The sequence below is a fragment of the Miniopterus schreibersii genome (assembly GCF_964146895.1).
Source record: "Miniopterus schreibersii genome assembly, chromosome: 11".
NCBI classification, from domain to species: domain Eukaryota; kingdom Metazoa; phylum Chordata; class Mammalia; order Chiroptera; family Miniopteridae; genus Miniopterus; species Miniopterus schreibersii.
In genome coordinates, this window is record NC_138111.1 from 42,649,043 (window position 1) to 42,674,327 (window position 25,285).

At 40.1% G+C, this 25,285-nt stretch overlaps 1 protein-coding gene across 5 annotated transcripts in view; it reads left to right on the plus strand.

Moving 5' to 3' along the window:
• The window catches only part of SMARCA2 (SWI/SNF related BAF chromatin remodeling complex subunit ATPase 2), a 157,106-nt gene that overhangs the window by 17,242 nt on the left and 114,579 nt on the right, over nt 1-25,285 (plus strand). For all 5 annotated transcript variants that reach the window (XM_081151009.1, XM_081151012.1, XM_081151011.1 and 2 more), the window contains exons 3-8: nt 1,516-1,645; nt 7,545-7,928; nt 13,919-14,174; nt 20,773-20,899; nt 22,854-23,027; nt 24,266-24,439. In XM_081151009.1, the coding sequence (XP_081007135.1) occupies nt 1,516-1,645; nt 7,545-7,928; nt 13,919-14,174; nt 20,773-20,899; nt 22,854-23,027; nt 24,266-24,439 (1,245 nt within the window). The remainder of the gene's footprint in view (nt 1-1,515; nt 1,646-7,544; nt 7,929-13,918; nt 14,175-20,772; nt 20,900-22,853; nt 23,028-24,265; nt 24,440-25,285) is intronic.

The following is a 25,285-nucleotide window of genomic DNA, read 5'->3' on the forward strand; positions in this document are numbered from 1 at the left end:
CACCTCCAAAATGAAAGGTAAAATTTGAAGGAAATATTTAATCTCTATTAGTATTTAAGCATTTAAAAGTTAAACGCATAAATGAGTGTTGGGTCAGTACTACATTTTTGCTCTGGGTTGTTATTATTGGCCCTATGGTTTTGTTACCTAGCGTCTTTGTCACAATTCCTCGTATTCTCTACCCTCACCTAAACTCTGTTTTGTTTTGCTCTCATTCTGCAAGGTGTGCATTTTTTTGCCAATCTGGTTTTCCTGAACCCCCAGCCCCTCAGATGATTCCCTGCGTGAGGACGTGTTAAGTGCCTGAGTTCACACCTGCTGACCAGATGCCTTCACTTTCTTAGACTGTTTTTATAGACAACTTTATTTCTTGTCTCTCTCCCCCTCCTCCCTCTGAGCTTCAGCTTTTGCTTTGCAACATTACTGGAAATAAATAAACAAGTGGCCTAAATACATCTGCTGCGTAGCTTTGATTTCCTCTCTATTATTACTGTTTAACACACTCAGAGACGCTCTTTATACCAAATTCTTCCCATTTTTCTTCTGAACATCCTCTTTATGGTAAATTCTTCCTCTTTTCAAGTGCATGCTTTTGACTCTGCAGAAATTAACTTTCCTTTCTCCCAAACTGCAAACATTCATACTTTCTTGCTTGGAGTTATTTGGTTTCTATAAACTCCTGGAAATATTCCTTTCAGGCCCTTTTGAAAATTGCTGTTGCATTTTGCGGAGGAATAGACTTTTCCTTTCTCAAACACATGCTCCGTTGCCCAATTCTGGATTGGATTAACGTCCGTTCAATAGCTATTTATTGCGTGTCTGTTATGTGCTAGGCCTCAAGTCCTGTTTCCAGACCCTGTGTTCTTAATTTTCCCCCAAACTGTGCCTTTAACCTTATTCAGTCTTCTCCTGTCTGTAGCACAGCTCCATCCATTTCACCGCCCTTCCCTTTCAGCGTTCACTCCATTCTCTGCTCTACCTGGTCTGTTTCTCTTTTCCCAACTGCCATGGAACTTTCTGGTTTCAACTTTTAAACTTTCCATAGTTCCTTCCCCTCTGATGACAAAAAAATTACCCAAAAAATCGATCATTGCAGACATTTCAAATAGTCTTCCTTCAGACTTGGGAGTAACTTCAACACACAGCAGGTTTCAGGATTTACTTAGGAGGTATGGAAGAATAGCTTATATTTGTATACCTCGTGAGCAGGATTTTATTTTCACTTTCAGGTTTTGGTGTTACAAAAAAATTCAGCTGTTTAAAGTCTTAACTTTTGACTTACAGATAGTTTGATAATCCTATTGGTGTAGTCTTTTTAATTTTTTTGTCCCCACCTCTAAAATATATGTAATATATAATAATATATGTAACATAGGTGTAAAAATATATGACTGTCATATGGGTAATAGATGATTGTGCCACAATTTTGAAGACCTTAGAGAGGGGTCTTAAAACTCCAAGTAGAAATACCCCTTTTTAAGGAGGTGTCTAACTGATGTGCTTCACGTGTTTCAGCCCATGGATGGTATGCACGACAAGGGGATTGTAGAAGATATCCACTGCGGGTCCATGAAGGGCACCGGCATGCGGCCACCTCACCCAGGAATGGGCCCTCCCCAGAGTCCGATGGATCAGCACAGCCAAGGTCTGTAACACTACATACCTGATTTTGGCTTCATACCATAGTCTTTCATCTTTCATATTGGTTATTTTAACTATGACTTCCAAGGGACATGGTTGAGGAAGATTGAATCCAGCAGGTTTCTTTTCCCTATAGAAGTCTGCCCCCAGCCCCTACCAACACAACTTTATGATTCATATGGTCAGTTTTATTAACAAAATCCTCACAATTTTACTAGCCTCCACAAGTTCAAGCACTCTGCAAACTGCTTTATGTACTTTATTCAGAATCTTTATCATGGGCTTGTAAGGTAAATTATATTATCCCAGTTTTACAGATGGGAAGCTAAAACTCAGAGAATTTACTTTTTTTTCCTAAGTTTCCACAACCTATAAGTGACAGGGCCAGAAGGAGGTTCCTGGTCTGCTTCCCAACAACAGTGTAGATGTGCAGGTACAATGAGCCACTTGTGTCCCTTGAATTGAACGCGTTCATACATTGTCTGTAAAGTGGCTTTTTCTGGTAGTGGAATTACCTGTCATTGCTGGTGGGTAGCTGTATTAGTTTTCTAGGGCTGCCATAACAGATTACTACAAACTGGGTGGCTTAAAACTATAGAAAATTATTTTTTCACAGTTCTGGGGGCTAGAAGTCTGAAATCAGGGTACCGGCAGGGCCATGCGTGCTGAAGCCTCGAGGGAAGAATTTGTTGCCTCTTCCTAGCTTCTGGTGATTGCTAGCATCCTTGGAATTCCTCGGCTTACAGATCTATCCCTCCTATCTCTGTCTTACTCTCCATGTGACATTTTTCCTGTGTGTCTGTGTCTGTTTGCAGGTTTTCCTCCTCTTATAAAGATACCAGTCATTGGATTAGGACCTACCCTAATGCACTATGACCTCATCTTAATTTGATTACATCTGCAAGGATCCTATTTCCAAATAAGGTCACATTCACAGGTACTAGGGGTTAGGGCTTCAAACTTATCTTTGTAGAGGGCACAATACAACCCACAGTAATGGCCAAATATGGTATATTTCTCTTCTCCTTGGTGCCTTCTTCCCTCACTGTTGAAGGCATAGTAAAGATACCACAAAGTCTTTTGAATACAGCGTAACTTGTTTTCACAATCACTGTATGGTCATTTCAGCATGCAGAGGGCATGGGTTAATCTAGCACTAATTAACCCTAATATGCTGATATTCTAATTCAAAGTTTGCGGTTTATGCATTGCTTTGTATACTCCTTTGTAATTTAATGTATATATTTTCTCCATCCATGATTAGACATCCACCCACCTGAGAGGAGATATTTGAGTGTAAGGATTTAGAAAAATGTGGTCAGTTTTTAAAATATATATATATAAATAAGCAAGTCATGGTTGCATAGGAGTGTGTCTTCACTAATATTCAAACAGGTTTTTTAATATCCCAGACTCTGATCTGAATTTTGATGACAGGTAGGTAGATGACTCATAAAACCTTGCAGATGACTCATAAAATCTTTGACCATATCAGAAAAGCAGCCTGAAAAAGCCTTAGGATGTTTTGCAGTCCAGAAAGAAAAAATTGGACCCATTCAGTGTTAAGAATGAATTAAGACAATACTTTCAGGTTTATCATTTAAGTTCTAAGGAGCTAGGTGTGTTCATAGGTAATGTAGCTCTAATTTTTAATACTTGGGAGGTATGGACGAGTTATATTCGGTGATTCTTAAAACCACGTGCTTGCTCTGTCTGCTCCTGGCTTTGCAGTACCTCTCTAATAGTGGGCTGTTGGAAAGCTCCAGAATGCATGGATTATAATTGAACATTTTTACTTCTATGTGTCTTCAAATTTCTCTGCTTGCTTGGTTCTTTTCTTCGACTTAAGAATGATGATTTTTCTTGGACTCTCCAACACTTGGCACCAGTGTCTAGCAAATAACTGGATACATACGTAGTAAATTTTGTTAATTAAATAGAGAAGTGAACCTATGCATTCAAAAGTCAACCATTTAAATAGCTCTTAATTTTTATATAATTTCAGTAAGTTATAATTACTTTGAAATGCAGAGGTCTGCATTAAATGGAATCAGAATTAGCATGTAATATTTTCCTCTAAAATAGCAAAGTGCGTTGTAGGCTGGGGAATGAATTATTTGAAAGTGTACTTTTTACTAAGTAGTATTGGTATAATGCAGTCTTATTTAATATAATGATTTAAAAAGACTTTAGACTCTATAATAGCATGTATCTTTAAAAACCCTATTGTAGAAAGCCATTTATATACACACAAGTACAGAGAGGTGTGGTATTGATCAGAAAGCTGCCAGCTTTCACTACCTAGCAACCTATTAGGTTATTTTAAGGTATTGGTTGAGAAGCAAAACCACTTCCTTCAATAAATACTGAATTGTGTACCTTATGGTTCCCAATGATAACATTGTTTATTTTTAGTCCATTGGGTAAAAAAGCCTTTAAAGGCAAGTATATAATATTTAGTGTTTGCGTGTGTGTGTGTGTGTGTGTGTGTGTATGTGTGTGTATGTAGAGAAAAGTCATATAAAATTGGCATTTTTTAAAAGTTGAAGATTATTAAAAGGAGAGAGGTGATTGTGTCTCTCTGAGGCAAGGTGAAACTGGGGAGGTAATGGCCCTTAAAGATGAAGGAAGGAAAACTGCCACTTTTTTACTACTTTTGAATGAGTAAATCAAACCAGATTTCAAAAAGAGCAGATTCTGCATCAACATTGTTATCCTCCAGACAAATATTCAGTCTCAGGCAATTTCTTCACTCTGTTTTCTCAACTAAAGATAAAATTGCCAAAATATGTTATGTTGCTTCATCATGTAGATTCTGTTTTTCCTGAAGTTTTATTGAATGCTAGTAATCTAGAACAAAAACTACTCTCTTTAGCTGAAAGACTGTTACATTTTTAATATCATACTATGATAGAATGATTCTATTAACATCCCCTATAAATTCTAGGAAACGATTTTTCCCACCTTCAGTTTCTTCTTATTAAATTTGAGATAAAATTTTGTTTACTGATTAATTCTGGAAAGTGATTTTTATTCCACTCTCAGTTTCTTTTCCAACCAGTTTGAAGTAAAATTAATTATTGTGCATCATCTGTCTTCCCTTCATAACTTTGCCTTGCTCACAGTTCACAGCTTACAAGAGATTTTTTTTTTTTAAATATGACTTTATTGATTTTAGAGAGGGGAAAGGAGAGGGAGAGAGAGAAACGTCAATGATGATAGAGTCATTGATTGGCTGCCTCCTGCACGCCCCATACTGGGGATCAAGCCCAGAACCCCAGCATGTGCCCTGACCAGGAATCGAACCATGATCTCCTGAATCCTAGGTTGATACTCAACCACTGAGCCACACCTGGCTGGGCTACAAGAGCTTTGATAAACCGTGTTACACAGTTGAGTTTAGACTGGGTTGTCTAATGTTTTGGTTCATTAGGCATCCTATGATTTATCATGGGTAAGCTACAATTGATAACCTTAGGAAGTAGGGGAGACCAGAGGCAGGAGATGTATGACCGATTTTAAAGCCTGGTTGTCTCCCTTCTACTATGAAAATGTCATTAGCTCTGGTAGGAAATTTTCTCCCTGTGATAGGTGCAGGATTGGCCAAAAAGGCCTCAGGAAGGTGCTTTCATAATGAACAAACTGCCTTTTGTACCAGCATTGCAATTAAAGAGGGAATGTAAGCCTCATTAAAAAGGAAGAATGCTAATGATGAAGTTAGGTGTATATTATTGATCTTCTCTAAGTGTGTATTGTTATAAATAACAATATGCTGGGATTAGATTTCTGCTGGTCTTGCAGGCTGGTTTCAGGGGCGTTTTCTTGGCCAACTTATGTGACCAGCTAGAACCCCAATTGCTACGTGGTCTTGTGCTCCGGTATGGAGCAGGGATTTGGAGAACTAGAGCAGTTTTTCATTTCTCTCAGGACAGGATTTCTCTGAAAGGAGATCTACTTGTTACCAGTTGATCCAACAAAACCTACTCTTGTCTTAGGGGATCAAGCTAAATTTGTTTCCCTTTCCAGATGGCAATTTGAGAGAAAAGTCACTGTATCCTTTACTTCTGTAGTCTGGTGAAGGTGATGGTGAGTCCCCAGTCTGTGGCGGTCACATTGTCTCAGGTCGCATTATTTCACGTAGGTGCACAGAACTGTTTCAGCTCAAACTTGATAAAGGTTCAAACACACAGCACATGTCCAATAAACACCTAGGTGATGACCTTTATGATAATTATGACACAAGTACATTTATTAAAGGGCAGAGACCTTTGATCTAATATTTTACATTGTGTCTGAGGACACCTTTGACTTCATTAATTAGCACTTGGTTTGAAGTCAAGGCAGCCTTTCCAATTGCAGGAGGACACTTTGTTCTCTCCTTCATCTTGGATCTCCCTCCGGCAACACTCAGTCATAGGTTTTTCTAGGATTTCTTTGGCTGAGCTGTACAGTTCAACTCCTGAAATAAGTTCCTTCCAATTTTTGTTGATTTGATGTTTCTCCCTCAAGAGAAGTATTCTCAAATTTCCCGTTTAGATCTTTTATAACCCAAAAACCATTTATCTCATTTTTATGGATTGTAATCTTCTAGAAGATTTTTGAAACTTTTAAGTCATTAATTTAAAACCAAAATTAATATTAGTATTTTTCTCAAATCAGTTAATATTAGACCATGGAAAGAGCATACATATTGGGATCAGACAAATCTTAGTTTGAATCGTGGAGCTGCCAAGATCTAATGGGGTCACCTTGGGTGACTTGCTCACTCTCTGAGCCTGTTTCCTCACTTAAAAAAAAAAAAAAGAGGTGACAATATATATGTCCTATGGGATGCTGTGAGATTTAAAGAAATAATGTATGCTCCATTCCGATCCCTTTAGTTCTTACCATTTTTGTGCTAGCCGGGTAGCCACTGCCAGACCACCATCCTGCCTGCTATGTCCACCTTACCCACACATGGAAAAGTCCCTGGGGACTAGTTATCCTGAGTCATAACAAGTGACATGAGCACTGACTGATGATCCTTAGAGTATAAGTACCCAGCTCCTTACCCCTCCCTGGGATAACTTGGAGGCAAGTTATTTACTTTAATCTCTTCAGGCACCCACTGCAGCAGCTGGCTCAGTAGCACACCCCTTATTGTCTGCCTTCCCTTCCTTAGATCACCTTTCCATCCCCTACTGCCAGTGTCCTTGCACCTTCCGTATGAATCACCTGCACTCCATTCTTCCACCAGGCTCTATTTCCAGGGAGAACTCAACTAAGATAACATGTGCGGTGCCTTGCATGGTGCCTGCAGCGGTGGAGACTCTCCGTAATTGCCAGTTATTCATAATGTGCATAATAAAAAACCAAGTAATATTTGTTATCTCCGTAAGAGACTCTTCATTGCACGTTGTAATATAGTAGTCACCTTCACATCTTGTTCTATAGGTTGGCGCTCCTTTTAGTGTATAAGACTGCCCCCAGGTGCCTTCCCTTTAGGTGGATAGCAGCCACTAACAGTTTACCTTCTAGGACACATGTGGCTATTGATCACTTGAAATGTGGCTGGTCTAAATTGAGATGTGCTATAACTTAGTGTGCAAAAAAGAATGTGAAATGTCTTTGTAATTATTTTTATATTTTTTGAAACGATATTATTTTGGATCTGTTGATTTAAATGGAATATATTATTAACATTAGTTTGGTCTGTTTCTTTTACTTTTTAAAGTAACTACTAGAAAATTTTAAGTTATATATATTTGATATATATAAGTTTTCTTATATATAATTATGTAACAATTAAACTATATACACTTTAAATTTCTATCAGACGGCGCTGTTGTAGAAAATTATGAAGATATTCAGGAGCGCCTCTCTTTCAGGGGCAGCCTGTGATGTCCTTTTGTGTTCTCTTCTAGGTTATATGTCGCCACACCCATCTCCCTTGGGAGCTGCAGAGCACATCTCCAGCCCCATGTCGTCAGGAGGTGGCCCGACTCCACCCCAGATGCCACCGAACCAGCCAGGGCCCCTAATCCCTGGCGACCCGCAGGCAATGAACCAGCCCAACAGAGGCCCCTCACCTTTTAGTCCTGTCCAGCTGCACCAGCTTCGAGCTCAGATTTTAGCCTACAAAATGCTGGCCCGGGGCCAGCACCTCCCTGAAACACTGCAGCTCGCAGTGCAGGGAAAAAGGACGTTGCCTGGCATGCAGCAGCAGCAGCAGCCACCGCCACAGCAGCCGCCGCCCCAGCCGCAGCAGCCGCAGCAGCCAGCCCTTGTTAACTTCAACAGACCATCTGGTAGGTTAACATACAACCAAGTGAATAATGTGATGGTCCGACTCGGATGGGAAAGACTGCTAATGGCGCAGAAGCACTGGGTTGGTGGAAGCCCAGGGCTATCCTAGCCTTTTGCTGTGTGTACCTAAGCCAGCCTGTTTCCTTGTCTTGCTTCACTTAGTTGGCCCAGATCCTTGGTCTTATTTTGCTATCAGAGTCCTGGAGCAGTGCTTCTTAGCCTTTGGGGACTCCTGTGCAAGCTGTTGACCTAAGAAAAAAGCATGATCCCCCATGATTTTGCATTCTTTTTCAAGAGGTTCAAGGTTTGCGGGAAGCCCATGCACACCCCCCAGGTGAAGAACCCTGCGCCCAGTGCATTCCATCCCCACAATGTGCTCCTCCAGTCCACTCTCCTCCAGCCATTTTATACCTGTTGATTTATTGATTTCTATCCCTTTTTGTTGTGAAAAGCATTTGGAGAGGATTCCAAGAAACATACCTGCAGTGCAATAATTGTCAAGTAGAAAATCAGAAACAAAGGGAAATAGAAGTCGAGGTCAGGCACGTGGGGGCCTCAGGAGTTCTCACAGTTGCCCCCTCTGAGCGTCCACGATGAATGGAGTTTCTTGGCGGTCAGGAAAGGAGACAGGGTCAGGCACCTAATTCTCACCATTCAGAAGGAAGTTGCTCACCAGTTCGAAGAGGACACAGGCCCCTTTCTAGCATGAGAGTATAAAGTAGATTCCCAGGTGGAATTATTATTATTATTTTTATTTATAATCCTCACCCGAGGATATATTTTTATTGATTTTAGGGAGAGAAGGAGAGAGAGAGAAACATCTATTGGTTGCCTCCCAGATGCACCCAGACCAAGGATTGAACCCACAACCTAGGTATGTGCCCTGAGCAGGAATCGAACCAACAACCTTTTGGTGCACAGGGTGATGCTCCAACCAACTGAGCCACCCGGCTAGGGCTGGAATTATCTTTTTAAATTATTGTTATTATTGTAAGTGGCACTGCATGATAGAGGCATCGATGACATTTGTTCATCATAAATGGAGTAACAGAATCCACATGGCCTATTTCTTACATATTTGGCATCAAAGCTGAGGCTCTGAGATTATATCATGGTCGAGACGTGATAGTCCTTGTGTGGCCCTTCTGGCGGTCTGGCTTTATCCGGCTTGCTGAATTCAGAGGTACAGGGACTCTAAGATGACCTTCCATGAATGTTGTTCTTTCTGGGAAGGTTAAAGGATGGCGTTCCAGTTATCTGGATACTCGAACATGGCAAATACTTCACGTCCTAATAAACACAATCCTGTATGTTTTCTGGACCATTTCCAGAAGAGAGGACTTCATTTTTTACCCCAGCTCAATACCTACATCTTCCCTCAACCAAACGTCTCATTTGGGGGAATTCATTTTATTACTCACTGCTCATGTCTTTTGGATTTCCAGGAGTCAGGCTTCACTAGAAATGAAAATATTTGGGCAGATAGTGTTTTATGCCAGAGTGGGCAAGGAGGGCGTGGATGAGGGAGGAAAGAAGATATCTCCTTCAAATAGACCAGACCCATTCCTGCCCCCGGGAAGGACGTTGCATCTGACAGCGTTGCTGAACTTTTCCCCAAATCTCAGGTTTCACAGTGAGATGATAACCTTCCTTGACAAAGACATTTTTTTCTATTGGCATTTAGGACAAGTCAAAATAAGGAGAAAAAAATTTTTTTTAAGTTAATATTACTTATTATTAATTACTATTGTTTATCTTCCTCTCCCCCTTTTTTTAAATAAAAAAGTATAGTTGCTTATAAATACCTCTACTAATATTTCAGAACAAATGAGTTGAAGTATGTCCAGTTATCTGGAGGTAGCTGTGATTTCATTTTTCCTTTGTCCCATTTTCTGGTGCTAGTCATGTGTGAAGAGAATCTTTTTGACCAGGGTGGTCTGCCTCAAACCTACTCCAAAGTTATAAATCACCAAAATTGACATCATCATAGCTACCACCAGAGAATTACTGTTTGACTGGAGGAATTGTTCAGCGAACAAATAACTCTTCAGTCCTGCTATGGGCTCCCCTCAATTCTAACCCATCATTTTTCTTTTCATTTTGATTCATTTTTCCTTTTAGAGACTAAAGCAAAATTAAAAATGGGAACTGAAAAAGGTTTGGGTTTTTGGGGGAGTGCAGAAAGGACTTGATGGTAGAAAGTAAAAGTTTTATTGCTGAGTTTTTTTCAGTGGTTGTCCCCTCCCACTTCCCTTACTTTTTTTAGTTATCTAAAGTTTCTTGGTATGTCCAGATAAAGTACACTTTATGACATGTCCTTTTTTAACCATTGGAAACCACTTCAATCCTTATTTAATGCACAGAATTGTTATTTGCATCAATGTCTTTGTGAGCTAGATGCAAATTGGGTACTCTGAGTGCACAGAAATTCTGTTCATGTGAGACTCAAGTGTTTGAATGAGTTTGTTTCCCTGTTTCTTAAACTCAGGCATAAGGGTGCATCCAGTAAAGACCCTACTACCACCCCCAGCTGCACTGGGATGCCTCTTAGGAGAGTCAGGGCACACTTCTACCTTGGCTTCTAAGGTGAGGACTGAAGGGAAAGCAGACACATTTTGTACCCCTGACAATTAAACCTAAACTGTTTACATTGGAGAGGGAGTAGGAGATAAGCTAAAGAATGTAATTTGCCTTCCATTTGCAGATACCAGGGAGCAGTCTTATCATTTAGCTGACCACAAGTGTCTGTGTAGAGATGATTTCTGTCAATAGCAGATCCAGCCAGGCAGCTCCACTCTCTAAGCCGCCCGAGGGACAGGCAGAAAACCTAATGAATAGGTAGTGACGTTCTCAGTGTGTCTAATTGTGGCAAGCTGCATTCTGTTCCCCGGCCTCTGTAAATAGGAGTTTTTACATAATCTGTTGGAGGGAGTAGAAAATAGACCCATGCAGTAAATGAACTTGCGTGTTTAGGTAGGAAAGGAGTTTGCCTGTAAGTGAGTCTGATAGCAGATTCCCAGGAAGCACATGGCAAGCCGGCTTCTCTGCATATCTGTACTGAGTTATATTAAACTGGAGTCACATTCTGAAGTTTGCTGTAGAAAAGACTACTTCCGAAGTTGCCAGCTAATACAACACCAGATTTCCTAAAAGCCTTTCCTTTGCTATGGAGTCTATGTAAAGTTGAGTAATTAAATCAGACTTCTTTGTCTGCATGTCCTTGGTGACAGCAAAAGTGTCAAGAGCTGAGGGTGGAGCACAGAGCTGCACTGCCTCACGGAATCTCACTGCTGCCCTCTGAGGTGGGCGCTGCTGTTATCTCCATTCTGCAGATGAGGAAGCTGAGGCGCAAGGGATTAAGTCAGTGACTCAGGCTCACACAGCCAGCAGGTGACAGAGCTGAGGGGAAACTTACTGTTCTTTTGGCACAGGGTGCTTTAAGTGTCCCTGTTTAATTCACAAGTTGTAGTACTTTTTAAGTTGGAGATTTGGATATGTAAGTTCATGCTTGGGTCTCTCTGCTTTTCAATTTTAAGGATCAATCAACCAGATAAGAATGTCTTTATATTTATCGGTTAAAGACCAGCTGCAAGTCCTAGGCTTAAAATGACTAGATTCGGAACCAGGGATATCAGTCAGATGTGCTCTGGATGCATTTTATTTTATTTTATTTTATTTTATTTTATTTTATTTTATTTTATTTTATTTTATTTTATTTTATTTTATTTTATTTTATTTTATTATTTTATTTTATTATTTTATTTTATTTTATTTTTTTATTTTATTTTATTTTTTTATTTTATTTTATTTTATTATTTTATTTTATTATTTTATTTTATTTTATTTTATTTTTTTATTTTAAATGTGATTTTTAAAAATAGCGACTTGAATGTGTACGTCAAAGAGTCATCATAGGCTTCTGCATCGGTATTTGCAGGCCATGATGCTAAAGAAAAAAATGCCCAGAATAACTGAAACTTGCAGCACTATTACACTGTTACAGCTTTTGTTGATGAATTATTTAAACTTTGAAAAAAGGAAAAACAACTTGAGAACTGAATTTAAGGTAATTATTATTATATTCTTAGTAAGACCCAAATTTTCTTCTTTATTAAAGGTGGTGGGGTTTTTTCATTATTTAGTATGCTATACAGGGTCTTCAAATATATTTAATTCTGCAAGTTTCTTGAGCATATTAAGTCAATTCATAGAATCACAGAGAATAGAGTAAGTAGAAATCTCTAGCTCCCCTCATTTGGCTGGATCACACCTAAAGCACCACAAACAAAAAATCTGCCTTGTTTTTAAAGACTTTTAGGGAAAAAATATCCTGTAATGTCCCTCCATAATTCATTCCAATGCTTAATAATCCAGAGATTTTACGTTTAGAAATTGGTTCCTTATATATGGGTGAAAGAAACACTTAAGTATAAAGTATTATGAAAAGCTATGCACTATGTAAAAGACCTCTCATTCGGGAAAAAAAAATCAGGAAGTACTTAGCTGAAAAGAATCTCTTTATTATGATAGTACACCTACAATGCCTAAAATAAAAATAAATGTATTTTTCCCTCAAGAATTTTTCATCAACCCCAGAACCAGGGCTGCAGATTACCTCAAGAAATCTTATCTAGCTCTGTATCTTTTGGAAAGTTTTACCTAATTTCGGAAGAAGGGGAAAAAAAGAACAACAGTAATACCACACACACACACACACACACACACACACACACACACACACTCTGCAGTTTCCTAAGCAATTTGTTCTAATTCTTCACATTCCTCCTGTCAAAATGTTTGCTTATAGCTACCTGTGCATTGTCATCTGAGCCCATTTCTAAACGGTGTGTGCTGGAAATTGAATAAATGTGTTTAATTTTTCACAATGTATGTCTTTGTATGGTTAATTATTAAGTCGTTCTGAAGTAATATAGACTATTATTTTTGTTACCATTTAATAGTTTTAATTTGTCTTGGAAAAGATATAGAAAAGTACTTGAAAGAATGCCTATGCGAGGTTTTAACTTCTGCTTACTGAGATTTTCTTTTTTTTTTTAAATTTACTAAGTCATCTGGTGGCATCAACTAATCATATTTATAATCTTGAAGTAAGGAAACATTCACTTAAGGGGTGAGACGGAATACTTCTTATGTTAGGTCCATACTTACCATTCAAACTCCTTAAGTTTAATGTGGACAGTTGCTTTAAATTAACTTATTAAGTGCACTTCAGTAAGCTCGATGATGGCATATCCCTTTATTATGATAACATGAGAAGAACGCTCTCTTTAATCTTAAGATTTGCTAGTTTTTATTAGGTGGAATGAGCAGATTTTTCCCCCCTACAACTGAATGTTTTCAGAAACATTTCCTAATATGTAGTGAAACACTGAAGTTCTGAGATGTACTGATTTAATCTGAAATACTTTCTAGGTCGTGAAGGGAAGGCGCGAGCCCCTCTAGTTCACACCGGCGGCCCGCAGGCTCCCGGCTGCAGCTGGAAGGCATGGCTGTGGGGGCAGGGCTCTCCCCGCTGGGGACCGAGGACCCTCAGGGGCTTGCAGCAGTTTGCAGAGTGTGATTTTAGCCCCACTCCTAGATTGCATCTGGCCGTTAGGTTATTCCCTTACTTTCCTGAACTTTGAATGCACCTGTAATTCTTTTTAAAGACCCACCGTAGACCTCCATTAAAATCTGGCAGTCCATTCCTTAGTCACTTTATTACTTAAGAGTCATTTTTGGGCCATTTTCACCAACGTTCATTAGTGAATGCCCTTTTCCTGTGGAGACAGATGCCAGGCCCTTTTTCTTTTCCTTCCTTCGCCGCCTTCCCTCTCCAGCCCTCCCTCCTTCCTCCTTCTTCCCTCCTTTTTTCTTCCCCTAAGACGTTCACTTGTCCCTACCACTGGGCCCCAGGGGGACAGAGGGCAGGCCTGGTGTGGCTGCAGGTCGATGACCCGCCCAAGCTGCTCATGTCGCTCTTGTCCCACAGGCCCCGGGCCGGAGCTGAGCGGCCCGAGCACCCCGCAGAAGCTGCCCGTGCCCGCGCCCAGCGGCAGGCCCTCTCCCGCGCCCCCCGCCGCAGCGCAGCCCCCCACGGCCGCAGTGCCCGGGCCCTCGGTGCCACAGCCCGCCCCCGGGCAGCCCTCGCCCATCCTGCAGCTGCAGCAGAAGCAGAGCCGGATCAGCCCCATTCAGAAGCCGCAAGGCCTGGACCCCGTGGAGATTCTGCAGGAGCGGGAATATAGGTAATGCACCGGGCCCGGGAGGGGGGGGCTGTGTTCTTGCAAGTACCAAGCCTGGCGGTGGGAGCAGTGTCTCCTAGGGTTCTGGTTGTGCCTTTCTATGGGATGAGGGAAGGGCCTAAGGAAGATTGCAGAGGCCAAAACTCATGCAATGAGAATGATTTCAGAACAGAGTTGCAGAGAAGTTTGTTTCCCATTGGGGTTGGGGAGGTGCTGGGGGTGACTCTCTTAGGGCTCTGGGTTGGCAGGACTGTGATTTTTAGTCATTTAATCAAAAAACTTTTACTAACCCCTATGACATGCCAGGCACTGTGTTAGGCACTGGGGTATGTGAAGATCACAGACCCAGCCTGGTGTTCCTGCGGATCCTAGAAAGTGGTCATCTCTCGTGTAGATTATGTGGTGCCTGATACAGTTTGTCAGCTTGCCCTTGACTGTGACTGAGCTGGTCAGATGTTGAGTGTTTTTTGTCCGCCTGACCTTCAGGTTAACGACACATCTCATGCTACTAAAGCCCACTTCAGAAACTTGGTATAATATACTTTTTGTTTAAATTCACTCATGTTTTTTGGTCTATGCCTTGGTCAAACTTTAGGCTTAAGCCCTATGGAAGTACCTTCATATATACTCTTCCTCCAGTAACTTAATTTTCTCCTGATTTGGCACATTTATCTAACTTGGGTTGGCAAACATTTTCTGTAAAGGGCCAGGTAGTAAAATGTTTTACGCTTTGTGGGGCCATATGGTCTCTTTCACTACTACTCAGCTCTGCCCTTTGAGTGAGAAAGCAGCCATAGATGATAATGGGCTGGCTGTGTTCCAATAAAGCTTTATTTACAAAAACAGGCTTGTGGGCAGGATTTGGCCCACAGGCTATAGTTAGCGGACCCCTTATGGAAATGGTTAATGTTAACCAAAAAGGGAGCCTAATAAGTATTGAGTCAAGATTAAGGCAAAGCTAAGATCGTGGTTCCTGGAGTTAGAAAGCATGCTCTGTCACTTACTAGCTGTGTTACCTTGGTCTAGTTCTGTCTCTTTTCTGTGACTCAATTTCCTCATTTGTTAAAAGAAGGTATTAGAGCATTTCTTGTGGGGGGAGATAAAATGACACAAAGACGTTTAATACATAATTAGCTATTACTACTATTTCCCCCAAAATCATTTAATTTAAAAGAAAACTAGAGTATAAAAACTATAGGGAATGTTAGTAACAATGTGTAGGCTCCCTTTTAAAACATTACCTTAAACTTTATTAAAAAATACATGACTTATTGCTAGATTTGGATACTAAGCTATCAGCTTTGAGAGTTATTCTGAAAAAAACCCACAGTAACTTGCAGTTAAATGAGTGCAGTTTTTTGGATGAAGAGTGTAACTGTAGTCTCATTATTATTTCTAATCCTCAATTAAGAGCTTTTATGTTGCTGCTTGCAGCATTTCATGTATCCCTAGAGAGCTAGATACTCACCATCAATTGATATTTTAATGTTGATAGGCTGGTTTTTCTGAGTGAATAATTGCTGTGTATTCTAAAGTCAAATATTAGCAACTATTTCTTGGACAGAAAAACTATTTATATGCAGTCCTTTATGTTGCTATAAAAAGTCAAAAGTATTTTTTAAATGACAGTAAATGGGATGGAGACTATCGTTTAGTTACTCTAAAATTGTGACTCCCTAAGAGCCACCATTGTTTTCCTTCCCTGAAGACACAACGCGACCAGTACCTTAGTTAAGTTATGTGAGTTACCCTTGTGACATCATAGACACTCTCTGTACCTAGAAATACATCTGCGTTTTTTTTCTTTATTCAGCCCATGTTGTGTTTTGCATGTGTGTGTATGTATTTTACTAACTCCTAAATTTTCTTTAACCATTTTCACTAGAATTTTAATTACAGGCCCTTCTTGTACTGAGCTCATTTTAGCACCCTTTTTGGAAGTGATCTTAATGAATGGTCTCCCAAACTATACAGTATTAAGTAGTGCTATTTAGCCTGTTCCAGTGCATGAAAAGCTTTTGTCCTTCACTCCTCTAGTAAAAAATAAAAGTGTATCTGTCAGTGTGTTTTAAACCATACTCATTGTAGAATGTGATGGAAGGGCTATTTTTCATATTATTATTACTTTATAAATATCTCCTTGTTTGTAAAGCTGCGTGGCTTTTGAAATGATTGGTCTGGCAACGCTGGGTCCAAAAAGCTGGTAGGTCCTTTGGACGGAGTTTCCCATAGCCATCCTGAGAAGGAGCACAGGTCTGCACCAGCTGCATTGCAGGGGCATCTTCTATCTTCTTTATAGAGCAACAGCTGGCTTCTGCCTATATGAAGATACATTGTTCAGTTGCTGAGATTAGTTAGATTTATCCCTTAAAAGGGTTAGATTAAGTCCCTTAGGCACTTGTAAAGAGCTAAGAGACGTTTCTGTTTGCTCCTCTTTGAGAGAATGGCCTACTTAGCCTGTAGCATTGGTAAGTGGAAGGGTCCGGTGTATCTCTACCTTCTGATCAAGGATTTGAGCAAAGTCTTTAAAAAAATCTCTTTTACAGTTTCATAAACTAGTTTGAGCTAAGTCATCTGTCAGAAATTCTTTAACAGATGTTCATTTCTTTGACCGTTGTAATATCACCTTGTCAATGAAAATTGAAAGGAAATTGTCAGAATCTTACTTTTTTTTTAACGTTAAGTACCTTGGCCGCTTTTCCTTGTTCATCATAAACCCAAGTTTTTGACAAATTGGCCTCCTTTACTTAGAAATAGCATAAATAAGTTTATGCATATGAATATTTTGCCTCAGATCTGTACAAAGTCTCCAGCTAAAACACTGTTTTCCCATTTAAATTGGATCCTTTCCCTTTGAACCTCTCTCTTATGATGGAACTTTATTGTTTTTCTCTGTAGTGTCAGAGAGTTAGTCCCAGGGCTTTTTGTGGGGGTGTGTCTTGCCTTTTTGGCATGCTTTCTTTGCCCCATCAGTATACCTAACTTCAATTCTTCCATTGAGAGTCAGATGTTTGGGCAAAAGGGCTCCAGGCATTTCACGTTAGCACGTAAACTAATTCCGCATATGTTTGCATGGGCCATGTATTTCTGATCCGAAGGAGGAGTGTCTCTGTGTTCTGTCAGCTCTCTGCTATGAAGTCAGAATTTCTTCTGAAAACAGTGAAGCATCCTCCTTGCTTCGGGAAGCAAACATAGTCTGTGTTTTTGGGGTTTTGTTTTTTTGGGTATTTTTTTTTTTTTTTTGTCGTGCTCTGGTATCCATTGCAACCCTGAAAATTCCTTCTGAAAAATTACCAAGGGCCACTTTATCAGCAGAGTTACAAAAAGTCGGTCTCCCTCCCTCTCTCTTTTTAAAAGTGTCACTCAGCTCCTTGAAGGAACAAAATGTACCAGTGTCATTTTCTGTTCAAATAACTCTCCTGCAGGAATCATAAACTTCTCCTCTGGACCTGAACAAATATCTGTTGCCTTTAATGGAACTCTTTTTCTTGCCAGAACAGTCACCCCTCTTGATTTACTGTTCAATCTGTATGAAAAACTTGAGTGACCTAATTCTGCTTCAATTTTCTGAGCTCGTGAGGACACTAAATGAGTCTCCTGCAGTCATGCAGTATTACAGCTGTTGTTGTTTCGACAAGTTTAGAATCCTGAATCTCTTTATCGGGCTACCTGCTGAATCCCATTGATAGGAAGATGAAATTGTCGGGAGAGAAGCATTATTTAAAAATGAAGATTTCTATTAACCACCACCACCACAAAAAGATAAAATTTTCTGTGTTAAAGAAGCCCCTCCTGTACCTTTGTCCCCACCCCCACCTCCCATGTGCTGAATTGAATGCATATAATTTCACTATGGAAACTGCCCTTCCCTTCTCCTATAGTTTGTATTTTTGTACTTTGTACTTCTTGCCTCCCTTACATAAAAGAGAGAGTCTTTCGTGCTGGGAATCTGGGATTCACTGACAAATTACTAGGCCCTTTGGAGAAGGAGTCATTTCAGGAAGTAGTCATTCCCCCCCACCCCAGCTCCTCAGCCACTTTAATGCCCCAGTCACCCAAGGCTGCATCCACCCTCAGTCCCTACCTCCCTTCTTCCCTTCCCCACTCCCCAACTCCCACCCACCCAGTTCAGTGTGATTTAATCTCTGCATTGTCAGTCCAGCTGTCCTAAGATTATTTATTTAGTCCTTTAGAAGATTAGGGAAAAGCAGCTATTCCTTTAGTTTAGCACCTGACCCACTTTGTCAAAGAGAGTTAACCAGAATACCAAGGGACAGTTTGGGTTCAAATGAAAAAGGCCTGCAATGACTCTAGAACCAAGGAAGTAGAATAACCATGTCGTTGGCCCTCGTCTCAGCCCACTGTAATACTTAATTTTCCTTTCACTGTGGCCTTATTCTACAAAAACGAAATTGTTTCGGCTTAGGTGTTTTCCTTTAAATTACATATTTGAAAAAATCCACAATAGATTTTTCTCTTAATATCTTCTTTTGTTTGTTTGTTTTAATATATATTGATTTCAGAGAGAGGAAGGGAGAGGGAGAGAGAGCTAGAAACATCAATGATGAGAGAGTCATTGATCGGCTGCCTCCTGCACACCCTCTTCTGGGGATGGAGCCTGCAATCTGGGCATGTGCCCTCACCAGGAATCGAACCACGATCTCCTGGATCCTAGGTGGACGCTCAACTGCTGAGCCACACCTGGCCGGGCTCTCTTTATATCTTAATTGTTAAGATGCGTCATCTGTTGCTTTATTTGGAGATTTGGGGCTTTGGGGCTATTTAAGAAATAGAAGAAGTTGGGAGAGTTTAAACAATTTGACCGAAAAGAATAATATGATAAAAGTTTATTGTTATTAGAACTAACAAATTTTTAATCTGCTACATGGTTATACTATTTAATGATGTTATTGTTTGTGTTGGTGTGCATAGTTGAAATAATACCTGATAACAGTGATAATATAATAATGCATTGTGATGATAAATAATTCAGTAAATCAAAATTAATAACCAAATGTACATACCATATAAAGTAGAAATTTGTCATAATGTTATTTTTAGTGAAGTCAGTTAAAAACAACACATTTCCTTTACTCTCATTTTTAAAATTTGGAAAAAGAGGATATTTTATTTCTCTACCAAAGCAAACAACTCTGTGTTTTTAAAAACAAACAAAAAAACCTGATCATTTTGATATTTGGGCTAAATGAAATCTTAAGATATTTTGCAGCATCTAAGTCACAGGTTTTACTTTTTCATATTAATAATTATACATCATTGTAAAGGTTGATGAGACCATAATACCAATTTTTAATAGAATCTTTAATTATCAACATTTGTAGTTGAGCTCCAGGAAGGTTCTCAGTTAGAAAGTCTATTTTAATTATCCTGTAGTGGTTTTGGTGTCAGGCAAAGGAGGTTCACTCTAGAGTCCCTCCTTTATTAGCTCTGTGAAGTCAATGTGTTTCTTAATATTGCCGAGCTTCTATGTTCTCATCAGTAATAGCACATTATACCTTGTAAGTGTAGGGGTATCTGGGGGGGGGGGGAAGAGAGAGAGAGAGAGAATATTAAATAAAACGGTGCATTAAATGTACTTAACTCAGTGCAGGTAATGTTAACTTAGTTTAACTTACTTCCTTTTTTATTACTATTCTTTCTTTGTTGAAGTCTCTTCCAAGACAGTTTGCCCCAAATTTTGGGAGATAGTTCTAAAAATAGATTTAAATGACATGTAATTATTTGTAAAAAAAGGATCCCAGTGAACTCTAAAACCAGGAGTTTCTATGGGTAACAGTAATGGTATCCCAAATGAATGAAGAAATTGGGATGTCTTCTATTTTCTACTAGGAGGAACTACCTGCAGTTATATTTTTGATGGTGTCTAAAATGAGAATCCCTAAGAATCCTTTTCTAGAAGCTCTCAGTTTTTAAATACTGTTTACTTTGCTATTTGCTGCTGCCCCAAACCTGATTTTTTTTAAATGCCAAATTTGCCTTTTCTTCCCCACCCCCGGCAAGCATTGCTCACAGAGGAAATGGCTGTGGTTGGCAGGGCTCTCTCTGAATGTTTTGGGTTGACCAATTTCTGGGGCTTCAGCACCTACAAGTGCTCTTGTTCACTCAGCTTTAAAGGCCGTCATCATCAGCATCTTGGCAAGGAGGGCAGATGGCCCCGTTGCCTCAGGACAGAACCAGAAGTTAGAAAGAAAACTCAGTTGTTTCAGCCCTGCCTAATGGCTGGCTGGGCATTTGGGAGCAAGTCAGATTTTCCTGCCTCTCATTTTCTCTCCCTGTTCAGAGCCAGCAATGCACTTGACGTTCCTCCTACACGTATCATGAGCCTCCTTTCCTGGGTGTTAGAGAAAGGTTATGTACAAGACCAGAGTGTTAAGCAACATATAGCACCTGTCTGCATTAATGCAAGGGCAGCTTTTCTCTGTTTAACATCAGAAAATCTAGTTGGATGTCAGGAATCAACTGTGAGTGTCTGGAATAGGTTTTGCCATGAACTTGAACCTAATGTTATTGTTTATCATTTAAGACTGAACTGTAATGTATATTTCCACCTCTCCCGCCCCTATTTTATTATCTCCTTTAGACTTCAAGCTCGCATAGCTCACAGGATACAAGAACTGGAAAATCTGCCTGGCTCTTTGCCACCAGATTTACGAACCAAAGCAACCGTGGAACTGAAAGCACTTCGGTTACTCAATTTCCAACGTCAGGTAATACCTTTTCCCCAGCAAATCTGAGACGTAGGAAATAAATGTAATTGTTCGAGATCAGTGTGTTTCCTTAAGTCTGTTCAGTATTGTTATAAAGATAGAAACTTAGTAACATAGTGTATCTTTTAGACCAGCAGCAGAGAGCTAAAAGTACTGATGAGGAACTGTTTGTTATTGTTTTTCCCTTCTGTGTATCAGAGACATTTTTTCCTCTTGCATTATGGTTTACAAAGTCAGAGTTAAGACAGTTTTTGTTACCCTGGATGAAACCTTGAGAACAAATGAGATAGCTCATGTTTGCCTTTATGGCTCCAAAGGAAAACAGTCAGGTGGTAGACCAGAGCTTCTTTATAAACACAAATGTACAATCCTAGCCATGACCGTGAAAATATTTTAAGGAAGACCATAGCCACTCTACTAAATTAATAGTTCATCATTTACAGAAATACATAAACCTATGTTTCGTAACTGTTTGATAATTCATCACAACACAAGTTTGGCGCATTCGATCATGTCAGACCTACATATTGAATAACCAGTGAATTATTATCTATTGTTCCCGCTATGGTTCATAGTAGTCACTGATTAATAAAAGCTAGCATAATGATCTGTTTTAGAATTGCTAAATCAGTAGGTAACTAGTGGAATGAAACAGAGCTAATTTTCACTTTGGTGAGTTTTTGTCTTATGGATCGGAAAGGTGTAGGTCTCGTGTTCTGCACGCTGCCTCATTTAGCCAAACGGGGAAAGGAGCACGTTGCCGTCAGTCAGAGGGGTTTGCTTGGTTAAGGTCCTGGGGCATGCAAAATGAATTATTAATGAATGAAAGTAGTTTGGAAGTACTGAATTGCATGACTTGGTCTGTTGGAGGATGTGATTAAAATCACAAGGCCACCTCAGTTGCTGTTGTCGTATGACCGTGGGAGTACATTTACCTTATTGGTTATAATATCAGAAGAGGGCATCAGTGTGACTGGGTGCTACTTGGCCATAGGTTTGTGAGAGTAGATTAGAGCTTAAATTTTGAAAAAAGGAAAGGAAGAAAAACTCTCTGAGTTCTATTACTTTCTTCTTTTAGGTGACACCATAAAATGCATTGATAAAATGTTTGATAACATTTTGTTAAAAGAATATTACCCAAGTATATTTTTAGGAATAAATTTATATTCAAATTAGCTTGACTATGCTAGATTCTTACTAGTCTCTGATTTTTGCTTAATATTGAAAAAATCTTTTATCTGTGAAATTCCCCAATGAAATTAACTGTAATTGATGCTGATTTCAGATTCAATTGAATTATTGTTTTAATGTATATTTTCAGTTCCCACCCCCTACTACCACGTAACATACAATAGGGATAAGTTATTATATTTATGATCATCTAAAAGAAGTTCATGCTATAGTATAAACTTTGAGCATCTTGTAAACAAAATCATTGTTAACAGTGGGAGGAAGCCATCTCTTGTCTTTTATATGAGACTGTGAGTTAACATTGAGTATCCGCTGCATTGGACAGGAACAGGAAGCAATCCTTTTGTTCATTTTGCAGAGCATCATTAAAGTACATCTTTAAACACGAGGAGCATGTTAGTATGACATTTAAAACAAAGCAAAAAATTTTAAATCTTACTAACTATTGGCATTGTTAGCATAATTAAATAGAATGAATGAATTTACTTAAAGGCGAGGACAATATCTACTTTATTTTTTTTTCACTGTTACAGTGCTATCACTGCTTTTTTCGTGAATTATGTGGAAAGAGAAATTATACCATCTTTGGAAGTACCACATAACCGTGGTACAAGTTAGTCCCTTCGTTTACCACAAGGCCGGCTGTGATTGAGACGCCTGTAGCCTCGCCATTCCGCCCCACTCAGTGGAAACGAGGGGAGGGCAAGGGTCGGGGGGCTGGCCCCCGCTTGGGGAGCCTCTCTAACTGCCTTCCTCCTGACAGCTGAGACAGGAGGTGGTGGCCTGCATGCGACGGGACACGACCCTGGAGACGGCTCTCAACTCCAAAGCGTACAAGCGGAGCAAGCGCCAGACCCTGAGGGAAGCCCGCATGACAGAGAAACTGGAGAAGCAGCAGAAGATTGAGCAGGAGAGGAAGCGCCGGCAGAAGCACCAGGTACCTCGGCCTGGGCCCTGCGCCGCCCCGGCTGGCAGGCGGCCCGCTCGGCAGCCAGGCGGAGCCAGGGGGGCTGGGGCACCTGCCAGGGTGGGCGAGGGGGCGTCACCGACAGGCCTGGTCCTCGGAGCTCACCTGGCCTGGCCGCGCCATTTCATTTCGTAGTCAGGGAAACTTAGGCCAAGCTGGGTAAGTGGGCTTTCTTCCTTCCCGTCAGGGGCCACCGTCATAATCCCGTGGAAAGCTGCTGACTGGGTGGGATTCCTAGAGCAAAATCCTGGGGAACTTGGAAAAGGAAAGAAAAAAGCAGGAAAGCTATTTTTACAACACATACAAATACGGTATCCGGGGCTCCTTGAAGGCCCAGTTGGAGGTTTCACAGGGGCAGATATTTTAAAACATTCCTTTCTAGGGGTTTGGAAATATTTTGATGTAGGAATTGATTTTGTGTCATGATCCTATAACTTGTGTTTGTTTTTTTGTGTGCTCAGTTTAGTGCCTAGCCTAGTTTAGTTTTTAAAAAGTGTTGGATTTTGTGTAAATAAGGGTACACTTCCCCCTCCTTTATTTAAACAATGTATACAAATTACATATGTAGCTTTTAGCTCTCTATAAAATCTTGAGTCACAATTCTAAGATATTTAAAATTTTTTTAATTGCTTTTTTTTAGGGAGAGAGAGGGAAACATCGATTTGTTGTGCCACTTATTTCTGCATTCATTGGTTGATTCTTATATATGTCCTGACCGGGGATCAAACCTGCAGCCTTGGGGTATCAGGATGACGCTCTCATCAACTGAGCTGCCCAGCCAGGGCTCTACGATACTTGGAGCAGAAGAAACATTACTTTTATAACATAATTCTCACTGGAAATACCCATGTCCTTCGGGTATATTTGAGAATAATTGGCCTTTAATTTTATCATTGCCACTTTGTAGATTTCTCTCCATTTCTGAGCTTTCCATTTTCATGCGGTCACACCCTCAAAGCTTCAGAATCTTCTCTTCCGCAGGCTGGCACCAAAATAAACCTTGAGAGCTCACCTTTCCCACCAGCCCCGTAGCCCACACTTCAGCTATGGAGACGCACCAGGGCACCTATCCCAGAACAGTCCCAGGTTTCCAGTCTTTGGATGCTGTTAAATACACACTGAGCATTTTCCTGGACCACACTGAAACCTCAAGTGCATTGGGAAACGGATTTTAAGTAATCTTTTCTCCCCCACTTGGGATCCTTTAGGAATACCTGAACAGCATTTTGCAACATGCAAAAGATTTTAAAGAGTACCATCGTTCTGTGGCTGGGAAGATCCAGAAGCTTTCCAAAGCGGTGGCGACTTGGCACGCCAACACCGAAAGGGAGCAGAAGAAGGAGACAGAGCGGATTGAAAAGGAGAGAATGCGCAGACTGATGGTAAGGAACCGAGGAGAACGCTCCTTTCACAGCCTGCATTGAGAATGTTAAATATACCGTAGCGGACAGAGAAGGTAAAAGCTCCTTATAAAATACATGAATACTTTCCTTCAACTTGGTGGGGATGGAGTTCAAACATCCTCTCTTTCCTGGACAATGCGTGCCGCACGTCTTGGGTTTCAGCTGGTGGGTGTAGTATTCCCGTGTCCTAGCGTGGCATTGCTGCTCAGATTATAGCTCCTCACATAAAGGCAGGTACTGTATCTCTCGGGAGTTTTGATAACCAGATCTGGAAGGCTGGAAATGGCAGTTCTTTTAAAAATATTGCCTCTTTGAGACTAATGGCACTCGTTTTGAATGAGTATCTCATTATGTGTATCTTGGTATCTAAAGTCTCTCTTTTTTTTTGAAGACCTTGTCTTTTTTTTTTTTTATTGGCAAAAATTTTTTCTCTACCAGTGTAAAAAGTGATTTTTAAGTTAATTTTGAAATGTTGCTTTTTTTGTTTGTAGCTGGGATCTTGTCAGAGGCAAGTCAGGGGTCATTATTTTTGCACTGTTATTTTTGAATGGATCTATATCACAGACAGGATTGGTTTATATCATTGGCTGTGCTTTTTTGTTTGTTTGGTTTTGTTTTTTGGATTATTTTGGAATTGGGCCTCATAGAACACCATGGACTTCACAAAAGTGTGTGTGATCTGTAATGATAAGAGACCTGCAAATTCTATCTGGGACGTAATTCCTGAGTATTGCATGAAGAAAAAGTCATTAGCCTCAGCCATAATTATGTTCTGGGAAAATTCCAAGTGATGGTGTCTTTCTTCCTTGCTGGTATTATGGTTTG